Source organism: Zalophus californianus, chromosome 17 (assembly GCF_009762305.2).
Source record: "Zalophus californianus isolate mZalCal1 chromosome 17, mZalCal1.pri.v2, whole genome shotgun sequence".
In the NCBI taxonomy this organism is placed as follows: Eukaryota; Metazoa; Chordata; class Mammalia; order Carnivora; family Otariidae; genus Zalophus; species Zalophus californianus.
The window spans coordinates 4077668-4101575 of NC_045611.1; the positions used below are offsets into that span (position 1 = coordinate 4077668).

Consider the following 23908-nt stretch of genomic DNA (forward strand, 5'->3'; position numbering starts at 1 on the left):
TCCCTTCTGTGTGTGCAGGGTGGCCTGTGTCATTTCGACACCCATGGACCCCAGCACTGGTCCTGGCACCCCATGAGAATGAGTCCGAATTGCAGAATATCAGAGTCCCCCATGGTGCCTGTGTGTGCGGGGGACGCGACCGCCCTCATGTCATCGTCCCGCCTGCACCAGGACCCCTGGGACTCGTGTTCGCACAGATCACAGAGCCCAGTCCCGGAGCTTCAGAGGCCACAGGTCTGGGGAGGGCCCGAGAACCTGCTTTTCTAGCAAGCTCCGAGCTGATTTGGATTCTGCTGGTCTGTGGGGGCCGGTTTGAGACCCACCACCTTACCACTACCCCAGGGCATGTTATCACCTTCTCCTTTATAGGTGGGGAAACTGAGTCACAAGAGAGCGAGTCCAAGGAGGAAGGGAAGCGGGATCTCAACTCTGGAGATGCTGCAGAAACTCCCTAAAACCTTTCTGAATGGTGCAGTGGGCAGCGCCACTTCTGGGCCTGGGAAAGCCTGCCTGGAAGATATTTATAATGATGACGGCGATGCTGGGTGGGTCCCTCGGGGAGAGAGAAAGAACGACGGGTCTTGGGGCGGGGGGGCTGACAGTGGGAAAGAAGCCACTCTGGGGACCCGTCCCAGACACCCACCTGCGGGGGCCGCACATTAAGCCGCGTGGCTGCCCTCGGGGAGCCGCTCAGGGATGAGCCGGGCAGCGTGCCCAGAGGCCGGCCTGCCACCTTTCTCAGCAAGACCGTTTCCTCTTCGAGGGATACAGATAACTCAACAGAGTGCTGTCCCGGGACTTCTTCCCAGCCTGGCCAGGAAATGCCACCTAATCAGCTGCCTCATTTCCCTCCCATTAAATCAGTGGAATTTCCCTTCATTAAGCTTTTCCCAAACAAAGGTTGCCCATGCTGAAGATGCAGATGCTGTTCGCTCCAGCGTCGGGGCTCAGGACAGAGTTCCTGTGTGGGCCCCTGCGGGGGGATCTTCGTGCCACTCTGCAGCATCCCCACAAGCGGCACCATTCTGACACTCCCAGGCAGCCCGGGAGGATGGGGGGGCCATGAAAGCCTAAGCTTCTGGGGGCCTGGCACGTTTTGTGTTCTTGATTTTATACTCCTTTTCAAAAGAAGGCCCCTCAAATATAAAATTTCAGCACTCCCCTCTGTTATGAGCTCAGCTGTGTCCCCCAGACCCCATTCCTATGTTTAAATCCCAGCCCCCGATGCCTCAGAATCGGGGGAGACCGTAGCTGGAGAGGGTCTTTGAAGGGATAATGAAGTTAAAAATGAGGTCACAAGGGTGAAGCTCGATCCAATCTGACCAGTCTCCTTAGAGGAGGACAGTAGGGCCCCGAAGTGCACAGAGGGAGGACCTTGTCAGGACACAGGGAGAAGGCGGCCGTCTATACACCCAGGAGAGAGGCCTCAGGAGGAAGTCCCCCCCACCCCCCGCCATGCCTTGATCTGGGACTTCCAGCCTCCAGCACTGCAACGTCTCTGTATCTTGCCCCACCAGCCCTAAGAACAACTCTACCCCCAGGAGGGATCTGCCCCGGGGAAGGCGAGTCATGAGACCCATTTCACAGACACAGGAACCGAGGCTCGGGAAAGGCTGGTGCCTTGTGTGAGGTCACGGGGCTCTCAAGAGGAAACCCCAGGACGGGGGCCTGGATCCCTGAGCTGTGAGGCCCGTGAGGTGCTTCCGCAGACAACAGGGACACAGGTGAGGATGAGCAACATGTGCCAGAAGATGAACTGGCAGCCTGAGGCCGTTCTGGAAAGGCATAGCCGAAGCCTCAGACGTTTACGCGGTCTTTGATCTAGGAATGTCAACTTCCAGGGATTTCCAGAAGCAAGCATTGGCGGGTGCAGACATTCCCCCGTGAGGCTGGTCATCACGGGGACGATCGGCCCCCCCGGGATGGCAAAGTGCTGGGCTGCCCAACCGGGAAGTCAGGTGCGGGGCACCCACTGGATGCGACTGTGTGGGGTCACCAGCAGGGACACGGGGGGGGGGGGTGGACTTAGGAGCAGCCTTGATGATCTATTCAGTGAAAGCACAGAGTACTAAGCTCTCCTCTCCTGAGGGCCTGCTGCTCTCGGCTACCAGACAGCCACTGGGTTAATCCTCCAGCAATCTGTGAGGCCGGGACCAGTGCTGTCCCCATATCACAGGTGAGAACACTGAGGCACAAGGAAATCAACAGGTGGCTGGCTCGAAGGCACAAAGCCGGTGAGAGGCGGAGCTCCAGACCCCTTGCTCTTACTTCTGTAGCAGATGTCACTACACTGTCGTTAACTACAGAGAACCACTGTGTCGCCATAAGTTGACCCCAGTTGTTTTCTTGGCATGCATGCCAAGTACAAGGACCAGAGGGAGACACACCACAAGTCTCACGGTAACTCCCCCAGGTGGCAGGTTATGGATGATTGTTATTCTCTGGGCTTATGGGATGCTTCTAAGTCTTCTACAAAAACATATACTGTCATAGAAAAAAGTTCTTAGTTTTAAAACAGAAAGGAAGAGAAAAGAACAGGCTCATCTTGGGTATTCTGGTGAGAATGAGCGCAAGCCTGCCCAAGCTCTACTCCCAAGGTCAAGGTCATTGGCTTCCCTCCCAGGTGCCCCAGGGGCACCCTTGGTGGACCCTGGGTGTCAAGAGCCGGAGAACACAGCCCTACCTTTCAGACTGGACTCCATTCCTGAGCGAGCCCACGTAGGTCTTCTTCTTATCCACGGGCATCACGTCCACATAACCCCCACTCTCGTTCGGGACGACTCCCGCGTGCACGGCCGTCTTGCAGATGCTTGAACTCTGAAAGCGCCAGAAGAGCCATGATCAACGTCAAGGATGCTGTGTTCCTGGGCGAGGCCCTGCTGCCACCAACCAGTTCTTGGTGGCCTGGTTGGGGGTGAGGGGGAGTGTCAAGTCACCTCTAGGAAATACCCATCATCCCCTTGATTCCTTAGGGGTCTCTCCAGAGAGACCTGGCCTCCTTCATTCATTCATGCATTCATTCATTCAGCAAGTATTTTCTGAGCACCTACTCGCTGCCACGCATTGTGCTAGATGCAGGAAAACTCAGCAGGGAACAAAAGAAAGACTTGACCCTCATGCAGTTGAGGGAGCCTGACAAGTAAATACACAAACAAGCCACTCTACCTGTGAAGAAAATAAAACCAGCTTGTGAGATAAAGTGACGGGGTGGAGACACTCTTAGAATAGTTAATCTGGGAAGACTGCTCTTGGTGTGACACTGGAGCTTAGATTTGGAGGCCAAAAAGGAACGGGTCACTGCCTAGGAACATCTCCGGGAAGAGCATCCCATGCAGAGGGAACAGCCTGTGCAAAGGGCGTGGGGTAAGAGTGAACTTGTCATGTCTGAGGAACAGAGGGAGGGCCCGGGTGGCTGGAATACAGAGGCAGGTGGAGTGTGGATGGAGTGGGAGAGGTGAATGGAGCCCATCCCGTGGGGCTGTGAGGACCGCAGGGGGAGCTGAGGTTTATTCTAGGGGCCAAGGGAGCCGCTGGCTTTCAAGGAGGGGCAGGGTGTGCTGTTTTCCAAAGTTACCAAGTAGTCCAATTCCTGGGTAATAAACCCTTGAGTTAAATTTTCATTAGGGTCTTTAGTTATCCAATAGAAAAACGATCCTCAGGATGGAATGTCTGAGACTAATTAATCACCATTTCTCAAACTGAGGAGATTCATTCAGGGGTTGGGCAGCTGGTCCTCACTCGCCCTGATGGGCTGATTCAGAGTCACCCCCGACAAAGGTGAAGTACCACGTGGGGGACCCTCTCCTGCCACTTCTATGATCCTGTCATCCAGCCTGGGGTAAAAATCCAACCCTGGCCTTGGCAGGGGGTGTCAGTCTTTACCGCACCCCAGAGCCCCCTGCAGCATCTTTACAGGGTGACGGTGCCCGATGCCACAGGGCTGGCTTTGCAGATGCGGGGCGGGGGTGGGGGGCACAAGCGGGGACTGTGGGCGGCTTCCGGAAAGTGGGAAAGGCATGGAAACACAGGTGCCCCTGGGGGGGGGGGTCTCCAGAAGGAATGAAGCTCTGCTGACAGTCTGACCTGCGCCCGGGGAGGCCTGTGCTGGGCTTCTGACCCCCAGACCGTGAGAGTAAGGCCACGAAGTTACTAAGTCTGTGTTCATCTATCACAGCAGCCATAAGAAACCCATACAGCTTCTGACCACCGTCTCATGACCAAAATATTCCACTGATGAGATCCCTTAAGTGTGATGACTTCCAAAGAGTCAGAAAACAAAGTCACCAGGAGAATGGCCCCTGAGACATCGATAACATGTTGAGTCACACTGATAGAACCAGCTGCTCAATCTAGCTCAGCAAGTTGCCAACTTAAAGTCAGACGGACATCTGCAGGGCAGACTCTAGTCCTGCCTTCATTCATGACCTAGTGACCTGCAGCCATGACCGTGGCCATCAGCAGGGGCTTAGCCTGCAGACTCCGTGTGTGTCAAGGAGGGGGCAGGGGGACGGTGCTTTGTGCAGGGAGTGGAGGCAAGGCCACGGCGGACCATGACCCAAGTTTGCAAACACCAACAGGTGACGGTCACTCTGGGGGGGGGTCCGGGCTTGGCTGTCTCTCAAGGCCACCTGTCTGCACAGTACCTGGGACCCTGTAATCACCTGTGGGGTGACTCGGGTCCCAACCGCTGGTTAACCCAGCCAGTGGTTAACCCACTCCTTTGTGAAGAGTAGGCTGATGAAGAATCCTGTATGATTCTGCTTACATGGGGCATCAGAAGTGGTCAAGTCCGCACCCTGAGCTGCCCTTTGAACGGGACAAGCAACCCATCGAGCAGGTTCTTAACACCAGACAGGAGTGAATGGATTCAAGTGGGCTCTTTGAAAATTCTGATTTGAAATCTCACATGGATTTGAAATCTCACACGTCGGGAGCCTGGGGCAGTCCCTCTCAGGGACCCCCTCCAGGTGATGAGCTCCTGCCCTTCCTTCAAAACCAGGTCCTGCTGGAGAAGCCGGGTCCCTGGGAAGTACATCGTGCTGTGCAAAGTGCAGAGTCTGAGAGCCCAAGCAAACTATCACACCGAGGACCTAAGAATGGGAATTCTTGCTTTCTGTGACTGAGTCGCTTGAGTCACTGAAGGTAAGTATGACCCTGTGCCAATGCATCTTTCCTTCTCCGATAAACAAACAGACGAGGACAGGGCTCCTTAGTGAAGTGGGCTCTGAGGGGATCTGGGAGGCCCCAGAGTTGCAGGCCAGCAAGAACTTCCCTGATTTTAGCGCTGAATGTGGGAAACCCCAGGGAAGCGGGGACAGTTGATCACCCTGTCTGCACAAGGAAGCCTTTTTAACTATCCCCCTGGAGAAGGGATCCATAAATTTCCAGTTCTCCAAAGGATTTGTGCCCCCCAGAGATTAGGAAGCAATGCATTTGCGGGCATCTCAGAGAGAGAGGGAGACTTGAGAATTCCTCTAAACGCACTTTTAGGGGTGGTGAGCTGTGCGGGTACGAACGTGCTTGCTGTTCTCACCGGCTGGCATTTCTTCTGTCTCTCGGGCTATTGCTCACTCTGCTGAGTTACCAGACATGAGGCCCGGGGCCACTTCGGCTGCAGCACCCGCCCGGAGGGACCTGAGCCCGCCTCCGGCAGGCGCATCCTCAAAACTAAACGCCGCCAAGAGGTGCTACACTCTAGTTTTGCGCCCTCTGGGACAGTCCTTTGCCTCCTGTCCTTGGAGGATTTCTGGACACCAGTGGTACAGAAATTTTCTGTGATACCATCAAGCTGTGGGCCATGAGTACGAAAACCTCACGGGGACAGCCAGATCTTCCTCACGAGATAGGCACGGCTGTTGTCCCTGATCAGCACACACCTCTTCAAGCGACTGCAACATTGGCAAACCCTGTCTTCCCCTTTCTTGCCTCTCCTCTCCCTTCCTCCAACACGTCTCCTCTCAGTGAGCAAGCTTCCATGAAGGTACAGCTTGTCCACTTTCTCTTCTTAGGGCCCGAGCAACGCAAATTTATTAACAGTTGCCATCAGCAGAAGTCTGGTCTCAGAGAGACTGGAGCCCATCCTGCCTCCACCACTTGTCTGCTAGGTGGCCTTGAATGACCTGTTCTAACCCCAAGAGCCCCTATTTTCTTGATACAAAGGGGAGGGGTCATCATAGGGAACATTTTTGAGCATTTACCAAGGCAGGCCCTGTTCTATGAGTTTCCCGTGCAGTGATGAAGAAATCTCTCAATAACGCTGCGAGGCAGGTATTATTATCCTCTCTGAACAGATGAGTAGAACGAGGTTCAGGGAGGTTAAATAACTTGCCCCAAATCACTCAGCTGGCAAACCGTGGAGCCCGAACTGCCCCCACCCCCGAGCCAGCAGGCTGCCCGCCACTCCTCATGGGAGAGTAAGGGCTTAAGAGGACTATCTGGAAGACGCGACAAGCTCAGGGGTTGAATGCAGGCTTGCTGCAGGCAGCACTCAGTAGATGGTAGTTAACTGGTCACCATCACTGTCACAGGCACCATTACCGAAAACGCTCAAGGGACGGCCGTCCCGGAACAGCAACATCAGCAGCATCTGGGAACTTGTTAGAAATGCAAATTCTCTGGCTGTGCTCCAGACTCCCTGAGTCAGAAAGGCTGGGGTGGGACCCAGAAATCTGTTTGAACAAGCCCTCTGGGGGATTCTGATGTGTGCCCAAGTGTGAGAACTTATCCAGCCGCCGAGAGATAAGAAAACCGAGGCTCAGAGTAGGAGAAAGGCTCACCCACAATCTCACAACCGGGTCTTCAACTCGCATCTTGTGACCCAGACTTTGCTCTTTGGGCTACACCCTGTTGCTTCTCCTGCCTGCGACTCACCACGAAGGGGGCGGGCTGCCAAGTAACGCACTCCCGGTAAGCAGGCAGGAACAGCAGCACTATTAGGCCCTTCGAAGATCTGGAGACAACTCTCCCAAAATAAATCTCTTAGCTAAACAGACATTTTCCAAAAGGCATCGTCATTTCCCAGAATACAGAGTGACCTAGAAACCAAGGCCAGAAAAGAACCTCCGAGATGGACGGAACTTCCTTCTCTCCGGACACCTCCCCTCTCCTCTCCCTGTCTCCTCTCTTCTCCTTTCTCCCTTCCTTCTTTTATTTTCTGAAGAGCTTAATATTTAAACATTAAGTATCTTACGTAGTATTTTCATTTATTTATTCCTTCAACAGACATTAATCGAACAATCATTATGTGCCAAGCTCTGTGCTGAGCACTCTGGTTGCAAAAGCTCAAAACCCTAGTGAAATTAGGGTGCCTGGCTGGCTCAGTCATTAAGCATCTGCCTTCGGCTCGGGTCGTGATCCCGGGGTCCTGGGATCGAGCCCCGCACCGGGCTCCCTGCTCCGCGGGGAGCCTGCTTCTCCCTCTCCCACTCCCCCTGCTTGTGTTCCCTCTCTCGCTGTGTCTCTCTGTCAAATAAATAAATAAAATCTTAAAAAAAACAAAAAACCTTAGCAAAATAAGTTAAAGACTGCACACAGGTCTCTACTTCCATGCCCATTCACATCAGTACAATTATGAGTGCAGGTACATTCCAGCAAGGAAGAACAGGTGAGGGAAAAGAACAGAAGCTAAAATAAGACATAACCTTATGGCATCTCACCTTGGCTATGTATTAGCTGTGTGTTTTGGGGGCAGGTTATTCTAAGCCTCACTTCGTTTTCCTAGAAGACGGGGACAATACCTGAAATGGTGTTCTTAAAGAATGTAAAAGATAGTAAAATATAGTTTTACATTATTGTTCATTTTTATCAAGTTCTTGCATTTCTAACTTTAAAAAAAAAACTTTATATGTTTAGCTGCTATGTTGTTTGGTGCATACAGATGGGATCTCATACCTTCATAAACTTTTTATGCCATTCCACAATGAATGGTGTTGTCCCATTCAGTATGTTTAACCCTAAATTCCACTTTATCAGATAGCAATATTGCCAGTGGTGCTTTATTTTTTCTCTGTATTTTGCTAGAACCACTTGGCCTATCCCTTTATTTTTAAATCATTTTAAAATCAAAGTTTGGCTCAAACATTTAGTTTAACAATAGGTATACAATACTTTACTCCATTAAGCTTTTAAAACTCAATTTTGGCTGTATGGCTTCTGAGAAGACTCACTTAAAGAGGAAAGAAAAAAGATGGGGAAAAAAAGGTTAGCCATGAAGACTGCTTTGACTTTACATAACTTAGTGACCTCAGATTTACAGGAATCTGGAACAAATGAAGCAGATGGAGACAAAGATGGTGGTGGTGGGTGGGAGAGAACAATTAAAATGAAGATGGAAAAAAGCTGAGTAAAAATGTTAGCTGGGGATGGGTGATGCTGACCTAATCAGGAAATGTTAGGTCTCGAAGATTCCTTGGGCTAGAAAATCCCAGCTGGCTCATTCTGCAGAGAGGTAAGCAACTTGGCAGGAAGACCACACAGCCTGGTAGGCAGGGCTGTGACCATATTCCCACTCTTTGGGACACTATGTCCCTTCACCCCGGGCAACTGGAGGGAATAGGCTACGTTCTGGAAGATTCACTCAGAAAAATCAGGCTAAAGCTTCCTTGCTAGAGTTAGTAAGGAAATGTGGAAGAAGAGACTCCTGTGTGATAAGAGTGGTTATGAACAAGTCGTCAATTAGTGTAATTTGTATTTCCTTCTGTGTGCTTTTAGCTAAGTGGGGACATAGCCAAAAAAGAAATGCAGTGAGTAGAGTGGACCAGTTCTATAAATGTATCAGGAGAGCTGAAAAGATGATTAAATAGCTGGGGAAATGAAGTGTTAAGTATGTGGTACCTAAAAGTCTTCACATTAAAAATGCACATGAATGGGGAAGCAGGATTCCATTTACCAAACCATGAAAACATTTGCACATGACGAGGTCCACCTGCATCCGCATCCACAAGCACACACCAGTGGAAGTGCTAACACGTCTACACATGGGGAAACTAGGGCAGGGGTCACAGAAAGAAGCGATCTAAATTTAGCTCAAAGCACAGGAATGAGATCTCAGGTGTCTGGTACCCAGACCTTGGAACGTGTTTTCTGAGGTCTGAGCATTCTTTGAGAGGTGGTCTGACAATGCCGGCATACTCACATCTGCATAGATGTTAGTTCCAAACACAGGAGCCCAGTAGGATGGCTCGTCTTTGCAGTGTGCTGGACAATGAACTCTGGAAAACCAGAAACACGTGTGTGATGGTTATGATCAGCAGAAGACAAAAGTTCTTGAGAAGCAGCTGGCCTTCCCTATTGGAATTTCAAGATTTAACTACTTTCACGGGAAAGGAAACTACCACACGGTTTACTCTTTAAGAAAAAAAAACATACCTCTCCCACCCTGGCAGTGGTAAAGATATTGTCCCTCTTCGTAATCAGTGCATATAGAATTTTCAAACTCCATACAAAAGAGACATGCAGACATTAACAAGGTGAAAGAGAATAAATATGTAAGAGAGATGAATATGGGATTGTAAGAGATTGTACCTCCGGTTCTTGAGTGTTGGCCAATTCATATCACGGGTACGTTATGGAGATTATAATCAATAGACTTTGTGAAAGGCCACTTTCCTGTGTGAGGGAGGAGAGGGTGGAGGGCCCTCACCTCAGTGAGTCAAACTGTTTCCAGGGACGGGGCACTGATAACCTGAGGCGGAAGGGGTTAGATCACCACTGGTCAGTCACCACATCCCTGCTGGAGGCACAGAAGAGGAAGAGAGCCCCTCAAACTGGAAATGGGTGGGCCCTAGGTGGTGTGAGAGATTCAAACCGGGAAAAAGCATGAACTTCACTTAAGGAAAGGTTTTTTGCCTTTATCTGGAACAGCACACCGTGTTGCTGGAACCAAGATGGCAGCCGGAAATCATGTGGCCCCAAGACAGACAGGATTCTGGCAGGGGAGAGAGCCCAAAGGCACTGGGAAGTTAAAACAGTCTGGGGGCGGGAAGGAGGGGTCAGGGTGGTAGGATGGGAGCAGGATGTCTGCGTGAGATTTTAAAAAAGAATTTGGGCAAGAAAATCCTTTCCTACTTTTTCGAGAATGGCAGGTCAGGAACCTGTATTTCCTATACTTGCAGCACGTCAAGTTTTTGTTGTTGTTCCTTTGTGTTTTCTGAAGTAATTTCCTTCTCTTTAAGATTTGGGTTAGCTATTTAATATTTAATAAAAGGTTGTTATCCCTGATTGAACACTCAAAGGCGATCAGCGTGGTGGTGGCAGTGGCGGTGGGAGCTGTGCGAAAGCCCCAAGAGAAATGTGAGCCATAGAGCGGAGGAGCCAGGGTCCCCGCCCAGGGTCTCGTCCCTCACTGGCACCCTCCTGGGGCTCTTCCTTGCTCACACCTTAGGGGGGTCCGCATGTTAGTTTTAAGCTCAGTCTGCAGGAAAATCCATAGGCCTCGAGGCCCAGGAGAAGGGTCCACAGCTTCCAGGTACCTAAGGTACTTGGGGACCTAACAGGTACTCGAGAGGCAGATGTTATCAAATGTCACTTTACGTCATGATGCATCATCCCCCAAAAATCACGCACGTAAAACCTTCTCCTTAGACAGACCGTGGTCCGTGCACAGACTAGAACCCCACAGGGCCACAAGAGAGAAGGCACCACCGACGTGCTCGCAGCACCGATGGATCTCAAAAGCATTACACGGAGGGAAAGAAGCCAGACACAAAAGTCTACATCCTGTGATGGCTCCGTTTATGTGAAATGTTAGACAATTACAGTGACGGAACGTAAACCAGAGGCTGGCAGGGACGTGGGTGGGAGGGGGTGGAGGGAGAGGGGCGATGCAAGGCAAGTTTCTGGCATGATGGACACTCGACTGTGGTGGTGGCGGTATGACGGGATACGTGTGTCGAGACCCATCGAATTGTATACTTACAGTGGGTGGATTTTATCGTGTGCAAGTTACACCTCAGAAAAGCTGGGGTATAATGAGCCGGTTCTAAAGTGACCCAGAGAAAATGCCACAGATGAAGCACCAGAATCAAGGAGCTGATTTAAAGGGGACAGATGGCACCATGAAGCTCCGATTACAGGGATGCCCCGCTGGGCCGCTCCCTGAGACTCAGATCTCAGTGGTCTGGGCAGGGGCCCCGGGAATCTGTCCTATTGATGCCCCTCAGACACTTCCACCCCACAGCCAGGGTTGAGAACCAGAGGTCTAGGGAGAGGCCCAGCGGGTCTGTGGCTCTGAGCACAAAGCAGTCGGTTTTCTGAGTGTCCGCACAAAGGGGCCACACCTAGAACTCGGTCGTGCTTCGCTGCATGAGATGACCCCCAACTCAGCACGATGCCTCCTTCTCTCCACCCCTCTGTTTGCAAAACCAGATGCCAGTGAGCCTTACCTGGGGCAGTGGGTCCCCGCCTTCTCGAACGGGCAGAGCTGAGCAACAGTGGTGTAACAGTCCAGGTCCTGCACTGGGGACAGGAACACGGCGGGAAACGGTCAGGCCGTTGGCAAGCCTGGGTCTCAGGCCTCCAACCTGTGAGATGGCCCTTCGGACAACCAGGTCCTCGGGGCTCACGGGACCCTCGAACTAACGTGGGAGAAGAAGCCAGCAGGTGCCGAGCCCCAGCTCCCACGGGCACCTCATCTCCGGGCTCTCAAGGGATGAGATGCCCCATGGCCTGAGTGTGTCTACAGCTCAGGAATGTTATCACCCTCAGTAGTTTCTCCATGGGACCAATGATACCTTTTATTTGCTCCCCTACCTTCTCCTCATGGCAAGTATTATTCTAATTATACAGAGGAGGAAGCAGAGGCCCAAAGGCCGGAGACCACCCTGGGTCTGCACGGGACATGGTGGGAGGTTGGGTTTCTGATTTTGGGTCTAGGGCTCTTCTTCAAGGTCACTTGTTTTTAACCACAGAGGTAAGAAAGTGGCTCTAATACTGGTCACCTGTGGTCTCTGAGAGCATGTCCTCAGCTAGTCCAGGGCTTGGCAAACTTTTCCTAAAGGGCCAGAGGCTAAATATTTCTGGCTTTGTGGCCCTATGGACTATGTTGCAACTACTCAACTCTGCTGTTGTAGCAGAAACCAGCTAACAAGGATGTGTAAATGAATGGGTGCAAATGTGTGCCAATAAAACTTTATTTACAAAGACAGACGCAGGAAGGATTTGCCCCTCAGGGTGGTTGTTTTTGCCAACCCCTGGTCCAGCCTATCATTTGGATGGGCCAGGGATCTATGTAGCAGTCCAACAAAGGGGACTGGTTCTGTATACCACGGGATGCTATACAATGGAAGGCAGGGGAGGTCATTAAAATTAGGTTGAGAACACCACTTAAAGGCACAGAAGTATCTTCCTGATACATTACTATTTTTTAAAAACTCAGGTGACCAAACGTATGTAATTCTATTTCAATTTTTAAAAGTGTATCAATGTATTACCAGTACAAATACTGTTAATCATAGGGAAAATAAACTATAAAGGTATCCACCAAAATGTTCACAATGTTATCTCTGAGTGGTGGAATCTGCGCCAAATCCTTTTTTTTTTTTTTTAATGCTTCTTTGTATTTTTAAATTATCTGGAATAAACAGGCATTATTTTTGTAAAATGGAAAAAAAGCTGCTACATGTTTTTATAAAGACATCTAACTAGATACTCCTGCATCCAGGGCCTATGACGACAAGAACTGATTTCCCAAAGGAAAGGAAGGGTCTGTAGGTCAATTTCCTGAGGAAGGGGCTGGGCAGGGTCCCCCCCACATCTCCGCTTGCCTGAAACTTCCAGTCAAGTGCCAAGTCTGGGCAACCAGAACTCACAGCTCCACCTCTGCTTATAGCATACGCTCCCATGGATGCACCCCACCTTGCCAAATGAATACGCCCTAGGCAACAGGCAAATACATAGGCAATAGAAAATATAGGCAATAGAAAAGCTAGGCCAGAGATGGCAAGTATGTGCCACGTGCTTCCTTGTGTTTCCCTTTGAAGTTCAGGGCAGACGTCACTGGTCTACCAAGCCGTTTTAGGATGAGCCAAGAATGGGGCTTCAGCACCCTTCTCAACACAGGGCTCCAGCTGCTACTGTCGACCAGTAGAAATGGACTCTCCCTATCAGGTACTCTAGACCCAGGCATTAGTATTTCTGTGACACTCAGCTGGGAGCCCTGGTCCTGTTTCTGGTTTAGCAATTTAGGGCCAATATCAAGTTCAGATATGTTTAGAAAGTAAAGAACTGACCTCGTCAGGAACCCCTTCAAAAAACCTTTATAGTGCTGAGAACGGCAATATTAACAGCCACCAAACACATTTAATCAATAGCTAAGGAAAATGAAATCTCCAGGGAAACCCAAGATAACCTGTGTATTACAGTCACATAAAAAAATGGCCAGCTTACCTTTTACTTTTGATACCACGAATGAGCTGGAAGGCTTGTATTTGCTGGAAAAGAAAACACGAGGTAAATGCAAACAGAATCATTTCTAAAAGTTCAAGATTGCTCTTGCGTTTGTTTTTATTTTCAGCCTCAACTTTATATTTTCCTACTTGTTTCCCATCAGCCTGAAAGCCCATTCCAGAGTGGGGCTCGTTAACCTTCTCTGTGCCAAGAACCCCTCTGGCAGGCTGGGGAAGCCTATGGACCCCTTCTCAGAATAATGACTTTAAGAGGCATACAATAAATTTAAAAGATAAACAGGGATCCAGTTATTAGTGACATTGTTATCCAAGTATTAAAAGGACTTTGCATTCAAGTAATAGCTGTGGTTCCTTGTGAATGCAGTAAACACACAATCGAGAGGCGAGTCTTCTAACCGCTATCCTTTCAGGGTAATGATGGCAGAAACTGTGTTTTCCGATGTCTGCAGCGACGAGATTTCTCTCAGTGAGAGAGTTGCTGGCCCTGCTAATGCTACTCTGGTTTGGGGCCAAAATTCATACTGGCAGGAAATACTACGTTTCAATTAAAGGTTAGAGAAAATAAAGCTTTGATTTGCTTTGTTTCAATGTTTGCAGATTCCCTAAAACGCAAAGAACCCTGCTCCAGATACAAAGTTGGCCGCTGGGAGGGCCCAGAAGTGGCTCCAGGACAAGCGTGTCAGGCCATGCGGGGCCCAGACCCCGCCAGCCTGCTGCACCCTTGGTGCCCATGCTGAGCCTTGCGTGGCCCGCGTTAAGTCACTCGGCCTCCGGGAATATGTTCTTTGCTTCCGTTTAGACTTCCTTGCTCGTGTTTACACAACCCCCGAGTCCCTAGCTAGGATGAAGAGGGAATTTTGCAAGACCTCTTGAAGAAGCAGGCCTTTCAAAGGGGAATGACTCATGTGGTTTCTGAAGTGTCCTGAGTGGAGCTCCTTGGATCACACACAGGGGCTCTGGCCACTGTGGTCCTTGCTGCAGACCTGGGATGGGCACAGACACGGGGAAGCGCTCGAGGCGATGCGCCATGGCCCAAGGCTGTAGGGAGCTGAGGCAGGGTCCCCAATGTCCCTGCTGGTCTGGGCACTAGATTCTGGATGGGGCGGGGTCTCCCGGGCATGGGGGGGGGCGGCACATGTTCTCAGGTCTCTGGGTAACACAGCTTTCCTAGCAACGGTGGGAGAGTTGCGTCATGTAAAAAATTGGCTGGCGGTAGCTCTGTGGACTAGCTGGGTGTCAGCCAGCTAAGGTCCTACCAGGGCCCTCTTTAATAAGTGAGGTGCTACACCCAGAAGGGATGGAGAAACTGCCCCCAAGGTCATGGGTGTGGCGGGGGGAGGGGTTAGTGAGAAAAGAGCCAGGTCTGTTTGGCCACTCTTGGGCTCCATGCTCCCAGGTTCCTTTATGCCTCTGACTCTACAGACAGACCACGATGTGGCCTCCCCCACCGCTCCCTAGAAAGTCAGGATGGGGAGGACAGCCTGTCCTGCATCCATCTGCAGACCTTACCTGAAAAACAGAATCTTGCCAAAAAGAGTCAGTATATTTAAAAAATGAAAAGCCTCATTCTTGAGAAAGAAAAAAAATGCTCATCAAGAATAAACCTATGAAGTCAAGGATGGGAAGAAAAGCAAGGGTCAAAACTCGGCCCAAATGAAACACAGGAAAACCCACTCAGGGGAGAGATGGTAAATCGCCTGTGGGGGATGAATTCTGAGCTACGGAGTTAAGTTCATCTTTATAGTTTTTCTTCCCCCCGCTTCTTTATATTGTTCGGTGCTTTTCGAAATTTCGACAACAGTTTCATAACCAGAAAAAAAAAGCGTTAAGGAATCCTCATCCCAGAGTAGTTACCTCAAAGACTCCACGCCATTCCTCTCAGACCTGACAAAGAAGGGGACCTTCCCGTTCCTGGTGACGTCCACCAGGCCACCTTTGCCGTCCAGGATTCCGTAGTGGATGGCGGCCCGGCATATGCTGGATGACTGGGGGCAGGGAGGGGGGCACCGTAAGTACATCTGAATTCATCTTTGTCCAGGCTTCTTTCGAGACGATCAGGATGTTTGTCCTCAACCCACAAAAAGCCGAGACATCCGGCCAAATCTCACCCCATTTCTGACTCACCTTTCCCTAGAACACGTTTTTGTTCCTGGGGTTGCTTATCTCAGAAAACTCATCCGAGGGGCTTTACAAACTAAGAGCAGTGACAAACAGCCCTTTCTCCACATCCAGTGGAGCATGTTAATGCTCTGTCTAGGACGGAGACTGACCTTCACGAGGGTGAGCCCCAGGTCCCCAAAGTGGCTTTACTAGTCTGTGTGCCCAGAGATAGGCACGGATCGGCTCTGGGACTGAGGGACGGAAAGAAAACCCCACCGCGTGAAAACCCCCAGCCTCCCTTACAAATTACAAGCACATGACGGGCGTCCACACAGGGCACTTACACTTTCATAGAACAGAGTTCCGAAGACCTTTGCCTTGCTGTCCAGGCAGCCTGCGGGGCACTGGTACCTGATGGAGGAGAAAGCAGAGGGTTTTCAGAGGTGAACATGGTGAGGGAATCTCACCAGGAATTTATCCAGGTTCGTCTCCTTCAAGAGCTCTACTATTACATCAAAGAGAAGTTCTGGTGACACAAAATCCACTGTGTCCCAGCAAGTCGTGATTTACCCAGGCTGCAGTTCACACCAACACCATTCCAGATTCAACCTGACTTTCTTTTCCTGTGTTTAAGATTCGTGTTGAAGGCAGAGATACGAACAGAAGGACAATTCACGGAAGAAAGAAAAGTGGCTTTAAAGGCACCAAAAAAAAAAAAAAAAAAAAAAATCCTCAAACATCATCAAAAAACATGCAACTTGAAAGGAGATGCCTCTTTCTAGGTGTCGATCTGCAGGGTTTTCTTGTTTTTTGTTTTTTAATAGAATAAAATCCAATGATGATGCTCCTGCCCAAACGAAATGCATAAATTAATCTTTCCAGAAAGCCTTAAAAAATTCATATCCTCCCGTTCTTGAACTTGCCTTATGAGCATATAACCCAAGCCAGAGGTTGGAAAGTCAGACCCACGTGTTATTCCAAGTGTTTATAATTGTGAAAAACTAGAAATAAGCCAGCACTGTCAAAGGAATTTCCCTTAGAAATGAAGTCTTTGAAAAATATTTGACTTTGGGAAATCTTAAATGAAAGCCGTCAGGCACGAGTGTAAGCAGAAGCAGGAGTCACCCCACAGTGCACAGAAAACACACGGGAAGGGACTACATCAAACCGCTAGGGATATCAAAGAGATGCCGGGACATTTATTTATTTATTTATTTATTTATTTCCTTTAAACTTTGGTGGTGGTGTTGTTTTCCTGAATTACTTACCATGACCAAGAATACCTTTTAAAGTCGGCGGGGGGGGGGGGGGGGGGAAGACCCAGTAAATATTATTTTTGTCAAAACACCAGGTGATGGGTTGCCTTCGAGGAGACAGACTGTGGACATGCTTGCGTCTGCAGGTGGGGGAGTTACAGGTCTTGACTGGAGGACTTGAATAGTCCTCCCTGCTTGAGGAGGGTCCCAGCTACCCCCGACTCCGGAACTTTCTCAGTGCTATCTGATGGATGTTCTCCGAGCCTCATAATCTTTTCCCACTGACTACTCAGGGGTGATGCTCTCCTCTCCAGCTTGTGGTACAGAAATACAGAAAGGCACGTCATCACAAAGGGACCACTCAGCGTTCCAGATGCCCTGGAGCCATGCACGGGGACAGGTGAGCCACCACCCCTCAGTGCCACATGTTGCTGATCTCACCAGTAAGCTGGCTGCTTTTCTGCAGTACATGCCAGCCAGCTGCTTGTGGGATGCGCCAGCCCTCGAGCGACCTCAGCCCGGGTCGCTCAAAGTCAACTTCCGGACACTCCTGCCCAAGTCCAAGGGGGGGCGCTCTCCCAGCAAACCAAATTCCAATGCCCCATGGCATGAAGTAGGAGCTGCTACCCTCTCTTGTATATAGCATGGTTCACCTTTAGAGGAACGGCTCCTAGAAGCCGGAGGAAGAAGACTAAGGACCACTCTCTACCGCGGACACGGTTTTCCGACCGTGAGCCCGAGGCTCTGCGTGAGGCCACCGCACACATTGGCCCTCTGCTGCCGGGAAGAGCAGCCTAGCAGCTGCCCGGCCAAAACCAAACCCGCCCTTCTTGGCAACCATTCTGCAACGTCTGAACGGACAATGCAGAGTCAGCTAGCTGACCTCATTCGACTTCGGGGGAACACCCCGGCAGGTCTTCCTCCAGCTTTGGGAAGATCAGGTTATACAGTGGGCCCGGCCTAACGTCCCCTGCACAGCGCCCCGGGCCACCCTGTGACCCTCTTCACACACACCTCGTGAGGTCTCTATGTCTACAGCACACCTGCTATCTGCACATCTACAGCCTGGGGGCTCTTTGCGGGCCGATAACCCGGAGCATCCACGATTCAGGCCCCTCCTCCCCACTGGGGACGGAATACTTAACTGCAATTTATGTCCAGGTGAATGGAGACCCAGAGCCTGGGCCAACTCCCTAGTCAAAGGTTATTACCACCTGGGAGTGATTTTACCCCTCCGGGACGGGGGGGCAATTTCTGGTGCCATTTTTAATCATCACAGCTGGAGGTGGGGGTGCTCCTGCCATCCAGTGGGTTGAGGCCAGAATGCTGCTCAGTACCCTACAGGGCACGGAACAGCCCCACCCCTGAGAATCATCTGGCCCTAAGTGTCAGGAGCGCCGAGGTTCAGAAGCCCTGCTCTGGGCTGAGAGACACAGATCACCTTCGTGGTGGGCCAAGCTCTTAATAAATGGTGCAAGTCGGAGGGACCTTGGAGACATCACGGTCAGTCTAACTTATGACCCGACCCACAACCCACAGCAGACCCTTCAAAGGCACCAGAGGGGTCCAGCCCAGACCTTACCTGTTGCACGTGGACCCTTTGCACTTGTCCTTCATCTTGGTGTCACATCGGACAACTTGGGCTAGGAGAGAAGTTCAAGAACGCACGTCACACAAACAGGGGGATCGGTCTGAGGTAAGAGATACCAGCCCGCACTCTGACGAACTTTCTGGAATATCCTGGTATCCATGTCATAATCTGAGCAGAAGCACTGCCCAATGGCTGCAGGCGTCAGCTGCGAGGTTCGCATCCCAGACCCGGCCCTTCAGAGTAGCCGCGTGACCTCGGACGCGTGCCTTCCCCTCCTCTGAGGTTCAGAGGAGCAGCGGGGACAAGTGCCATGGGTGCTCTTTCTGCGAGCATTCACTGAGAAAGTCAGTGTGGCCTTGGAAGGGGGCCTGGCCCACACCACATGCCCCGAAGCCCCAGAGGGTTCCAGAAGGGTGGGACTCACAGGCCTTCTCCAGCCAAGATGAGTTCTGTCAAGCTCTCCTTGTTTGTTTTCTAGGGACACATCAGAATCTTGGCATAGTGTGACAGTTTGATAGAGTGACACTGTCAGACCCACAAGGACAGAGACTGGTCAGGCAGGGCAGGGACAGAGCAGCCCAAAAAACTAGGGGGGGGTGCGGAGAAACATGAGCACGAGCTCGGCCTTGCTCAGGGTGGGGGAGCCCCGTTTTATGCTACTGGAGGCTCAGGGGACACGGAGAATCCCAGGCGGACAGCCCAGGCCTGTGTTGTGCCCATACAAAAATGCCCCCGGGAGCCCCGCACCTTCCATAAAGGGGCTACGTCGGGGACATGGAACACTGAGCTCCAGCCGGGGCAGGTGAGGGCAAAAAGAAGGAAGCTGCGAGGTGAGTGTGCGTGCAGGGCAGGGGAGAGCCGGGCGAGGGGTGAGCACAACAATATTCTGCATCTGGGGGCCTCCAGGAGCCTCAAGGGGAGCCCTGAAAGGCACCGTGGTAATGAGCTCAGAGCTGACACTGGGTGGCCCCCACTACTGCACATGATCCCCACAGCAGCCCCGCATGGGCCTTGTTGCCCCCTTGTATGGATGAGCAAACCAAGTCTCACAGAGGCCAGTGGGGGTCCGAGTCACCAGCCGGTATGTGGTGAAGAAGAGGCAGAGCCCACCGGAGATGGCCCCGGGGATGCTCGTCCCGCTGGAACCTCCAGAAGAACCCAGTTTTAGCCCAGGCCCCCTTTGAAAGGCGCTAACCTTGGGCTAACCTTGAAATGCTGCCGGGGGCGGCGGTGCGGGGGAACACCACCCAAACACCACTCCTATGATGCTTGCTTTGGAAACGACTTAAAAATATCATTTTTTAAAAATGTCTTAGGGCTGCGTTTTGCAGCTACACCCCGCCCCGTTCCCCACTGTTTGCTGACCTGGAGACCTCTCAGGCCTCCTCCCCCCGCCCCCCCAGCGGAGGCAGCCCGAGGGCAGAGGACGGAGCCCCGACTCACTCATGTAGGTCACCGCGGGTGCTTTCTTGGGCTTCGTGGGTCTGACCACCCTCGGCTGGACCCAGACGGGCTTCTCATCGGGAATGGGAGCCACCTCCACCTCATTCATCTCGTCTGTTTCAGGTTTGGGGCTGTACGTCTCTTCTTAAGAGTGCAGAGGGTGAAAAAGAGAACACGGTGGGTGGGGGGAGGTCAACAGAAATGCACTTTGCGGGGAAAACGGCAACTGGGAAAGTGCACTGGCTTGAGGTTCAGGGTCACAAAGGGTCGCTTCAGCGGCAGAGAGAAAGTTACACTTCAGAGCAGGGCCGGCCGGGGGAATTCTACAGCCAAGGCAAGGCAGGCGGCCGGGCTCTCTGCGCGCCGTGTTTGCCTTGGACCCAGGAGCAGCCGGGCCGACCGGAGGCGCAAACCCCAGTGCCGCACCTGGGTGATCAGAACGGCTTCTCGTCCCTCCTCCCGCACGCCACCACCTGCCCAAGGAAGCAGCTTCAGGAGGCTGCCTCACCCTCTGACCCCAACCTGGCACTGTCTGCCCTGAGGTCCCCCTGGCCCCCGGTATTCACTGGGAGAGGGGTCTTCCTCAGTCCGATGACCCGCGTCAGTGCCCTTGGACCACGCTGCGCCCCGGCCTCGGGCACACTCTGCTCCGTTCTGCACCTCTGTGAGTCATCACTCAACCAAGCCAACGCCTTTCTCTGCACTGAAGCTTCACTGCCCAACGTGTACAACCAGCCAAAGACCCAATTCCAGGTTAAAAACAGTTGCTCCATCGGGTCCTGGTATGTTTTCCACCCCCAGTATTATCTCTTCTCCAACCATGACCACAACCCCCAGGTTTAACACATGTTAATTAACCAAACAAATTCCATTTCTCATGAGCATCTTCCAGCTTTTCTCCTGAGAGACACCTGTGGGCACTCATCAGCACCCACTCGCAGGCCATCAGGGTACCCAACTGTAAAGTCAGCCAATGCACAGGAAAGTCTTGCTGTTTTTATCTGCTTGCAAGGCCTTGTCAAGGACTAACTGATGCGAACCTTGGTGGGGCGAGGGGGGGAGCCCTCTCACCTTTAGTGTGCACACCCATTCCCCAAGGGTGTCTGAGGACCAGAGCTGGTAACCCCCGCCTTGGGAGCCCCTCCTGGGCCTCTCTGTGGCATGGGATTCAAATTCAAGCAGCAGTAAGTGCTCATGAACTCCCTAGCCTCACTCTCATTTCTCCTTAGGAGCGACGACCTCTCAGCTCCAAAGGGGGACCAGGTGTTTTGGGGCTCTGCAAAACAAGGATCCAAATCAAGGGCCGATTCTCCAGGGCTTTTCAAGGCTGGGATGCGCTGCATCTGTTTCACGGGCCGGTGCCCCCCTCCCCACGCACAGCCGCCACCCCAGGTGAGGAGAGGGAGTGGGATTTAAGCGGGAGGCGGATGGCAGTCCTGAGCCCCGATGCCATCCTTATCAGAGCTCTGTTGACAGCCATGAGGCCACCACCACCTGCCCCTCCCACCAGCTGCAAACCCCCTGGGGCCAGGAACCAGCCTGCTTCACCCACCCCCCCTGCCCCCACCCCCAGACACCCAACTCCCATCTACAGTTTTGCTCAACAAAATCTGCTAAATGAAGGATGAGCTAACCCTTAAAGAATTCTCTCTTTGAGTTCTTTCCGGGGGGGGGGGGGGGGGGAAGGGGGACGAAAAGATGCCCAGCTGAGTTTAAAGACCTTCATGATGAGAATTCTGAAAGCACCGCCTGGAGCCAAAAGCCAGAGGCAAAATCTTTAGGAAGACACTGGGTTTGCAAATGCCGTTTGGTCCACATCTTCTGTCTCTGGTCTGCTCTTCCCGTCAATGTGGCCATTCAGCTTTGCCCTTCACCGAAAGCCAGAGCTATCTCTGGAATGAGCCGGGTTTTCTTCCACTGGCCTTTAGGATTTTTATACCTCATAATCGTGGCTTTATTCAGCCGAATATAGTTTGGTAAAGCCGTCTAAAGCATTTGAGGGCTCACTATTTAAGAAAATGGGCAGACAGTCCTTGCCCTCAGACACACACATGAAAAGTGGAATGCTTACCCAGAGGACAGGCTGTATTTGAGCACATCCTAATTAAGATCCCCTGTGTGGAGCAGTGCAGGCCTGGGGAAATTCCATGCCCAAGTTCACCACAAGGTTACTGTGCGCACCATCCAGCTCCGGACCAGGGGTCTCGGGCCCCACAGCATTGCTTACATCGGCCTGCAGATTCCTACCTGGTTCTGTAGGTAGGGACAGAGCTCGTGGCTAATGTGCACTGGGCACACACTGAATGATTCCCTGCCAGCTCGATGCTTCCTTGGTGTGCTCTCCTCGCTCCCTAGGAGGCCTGATCAGCCCCATTTCACAGACCAGAAAACTGAGGCTCAGAGAGGCTAAGCTACCTGTCCAAGCTCACATAGCTGAGTGTCAAGCTGCCTGTCCATGAAGCCCACACCCTTGATCACCACACGGTTTCACGGTTTCAGGCTGGAGGGATGGAAACGTCTCGAATGGTCTATCTTTAATCCTGCTCCATCTCCATTATAGGTCAAGGCCTTGCCAGGCACCCTCAGTCAGTGCTTATTAAGTAGCTTATGCAGATAAGCTGCTTTACAGGAGATTTTCTGCCTAGTTAGCTGAGAAAACTGGGATGCCTGCCAAGGGGACTTGGGTGTTTTCCACCAAAAATAAAGAAACAAGCACAAAGGCTTCATTGGGTGGGTAACCCAGCATCTGAGGTGTCTTTGTGTGCATGTGTTCTTTGAAAATGACCCTCTGTGTGTATGGGCAGTAGATGCATTCAGAACACATCTGCTCCATGACCCTAGAGCCCCCAGAGCAAGCTGACAGTTGGAATAACAGGTGATTGGGGTTCCAGGAGAGTCTGGGGGCAGAAAGAGCACAGAAGCAGGTGCACTGCCTGTGTAGTCAGGGAAGGCTCCCTGGAGGAGGTGTGACACCAGAGCTGTGTTTCCAAGGAGCGGAAGGGTTCACCACATGGATGAGGCCCCCAGGCAGGGAGAGGGCCTACAGTCCCCACCAGGTGAGGAAGGACCCCATGCAAGGTGCTAAGTGCAGTCAGACCTCCCCACCCGCACTTCTCCGAGAGGGTAATGAGTGTGTTTATTAGGCACTATGTGTGGCTTGCTGTGTTAGCAACCCACATCCTTCTCTCTGCACCCTCCCAGCAAAGCTTCTACAGACGGACTCTTACTGCCACTGTTACAGAGGGGCAGACTGAGGCCCAAAGAGAGCATGCAGTTTGCCCAAGTACGCACCTCCGGTAACCATGGAGACAGTCCCTAGCCTGAGCAGCTCTGGCTTGTGAGCCTGAAGCCCCTCACAGAGGGGCTGACGGGCCCTGAAAACAGCCCTATGACGAGATTAGGCTGGAGCAAAGAACAGCGGGAGACCCAAGGAGAAGCCTCAACGGGCCTTGCTCTCCCTCGGTCCCCAAATCAGTGCTCAGGCTCTGACAGGGGACTCACCCATCCTGGGGGACTGGACAGGAGCCACAGGCCCTGCCTGCCAGGGACACAGGTAAGGGCCCAGACACCAGCCTCCACCCACGATCTCGTCCTGCCCTGACCCCCACCTCCAGGCAGGGAGACTGAGGCTCAGACAGAGGGGGCGGCCTGCCCAGGGTCCCGCGGCCGGAATGTGGTCGGCGTGCTGTTCCTAAAGCAGATGTGCTGGGCTCTAGAACCCGTGTCTCGTGAATGCAGGCTTCGGAGCGGGGATATCCGGGGGGGGGGGGTTTCACTAAAAACAAGCATGTGGAGCCCCGCCTCAAAGACAGAGAAGAGGGGTGGGCCAACGGGAGAAATTACAGTTAACAAGCCTCCCTGTCTCCCGGGCTCATGACCACGCCTCCCTCATACCTACAGGCGCCTGCAGGTGCTCTGGCCCCTGTGGGAAGCACCCTCCCCTGCTCTCACCCTGAGGCTGCATCTCCCTCCTCGACGGCCACCTGCTCAGGAGGCCTTCCCTGACCCTGCTGGATGACAGCCAATGCTCTTGCTGTAAGCTCCCTGGGAAGACACATGTCACTGCTCATGGCCATGACCCCACTGGACCCCAGTCTTTTGAGGGTAGGGCCTTA

The 23908-nt window shown here is 52.1% G+C and overlaps 1 protein-coding gene across 1 annotated transcript in view; it reads right to left on the reverse strand.

Moving 5' to 3' along the window:
- The window catches only part of CRISPLD2 (cysteine rich secretory protein LCCL domain containing 2), a 63354-nt gene that overhangs the window by 11740 nt on the left and 27706 nt on the right, over positions 1 to 23908 (reverse strand). Inside the window, exons 7-14 of the mRNA XM_027618792.2 lie at positions 19794 to 19937; positions 18342 to 18402; positions 15848 to 15914; positions 15258 to 15388; positions 13384 to 13427; positions 11382 to 11454; positions 9134 to 9209; positions 2684 to 2817 (exon numbers count right to left, since the gene is read on the reverse strand). Of these exons, the coding sequence (XP_027474593.1) occupies positions 2684 to 2817; positions 9134 to 9209; positions 11382 to 11454; positions 13384 to 13427; positions 15258 to 15388; positions 15848 to 15914; positions 18342 to 18402; positions 19794 to 19937 (730 nt within the window). The remainder of the gene's footprint in view (positions 1 to 2683; positions 2818 to 9133; positions 9210 to 11381; positions 11455 to 13383; positions 13428 to 15257; positions 15389 to 15847; positions 15915 to 18341; positions 18403 to 19793; positions 19938 to 23908) is intronic.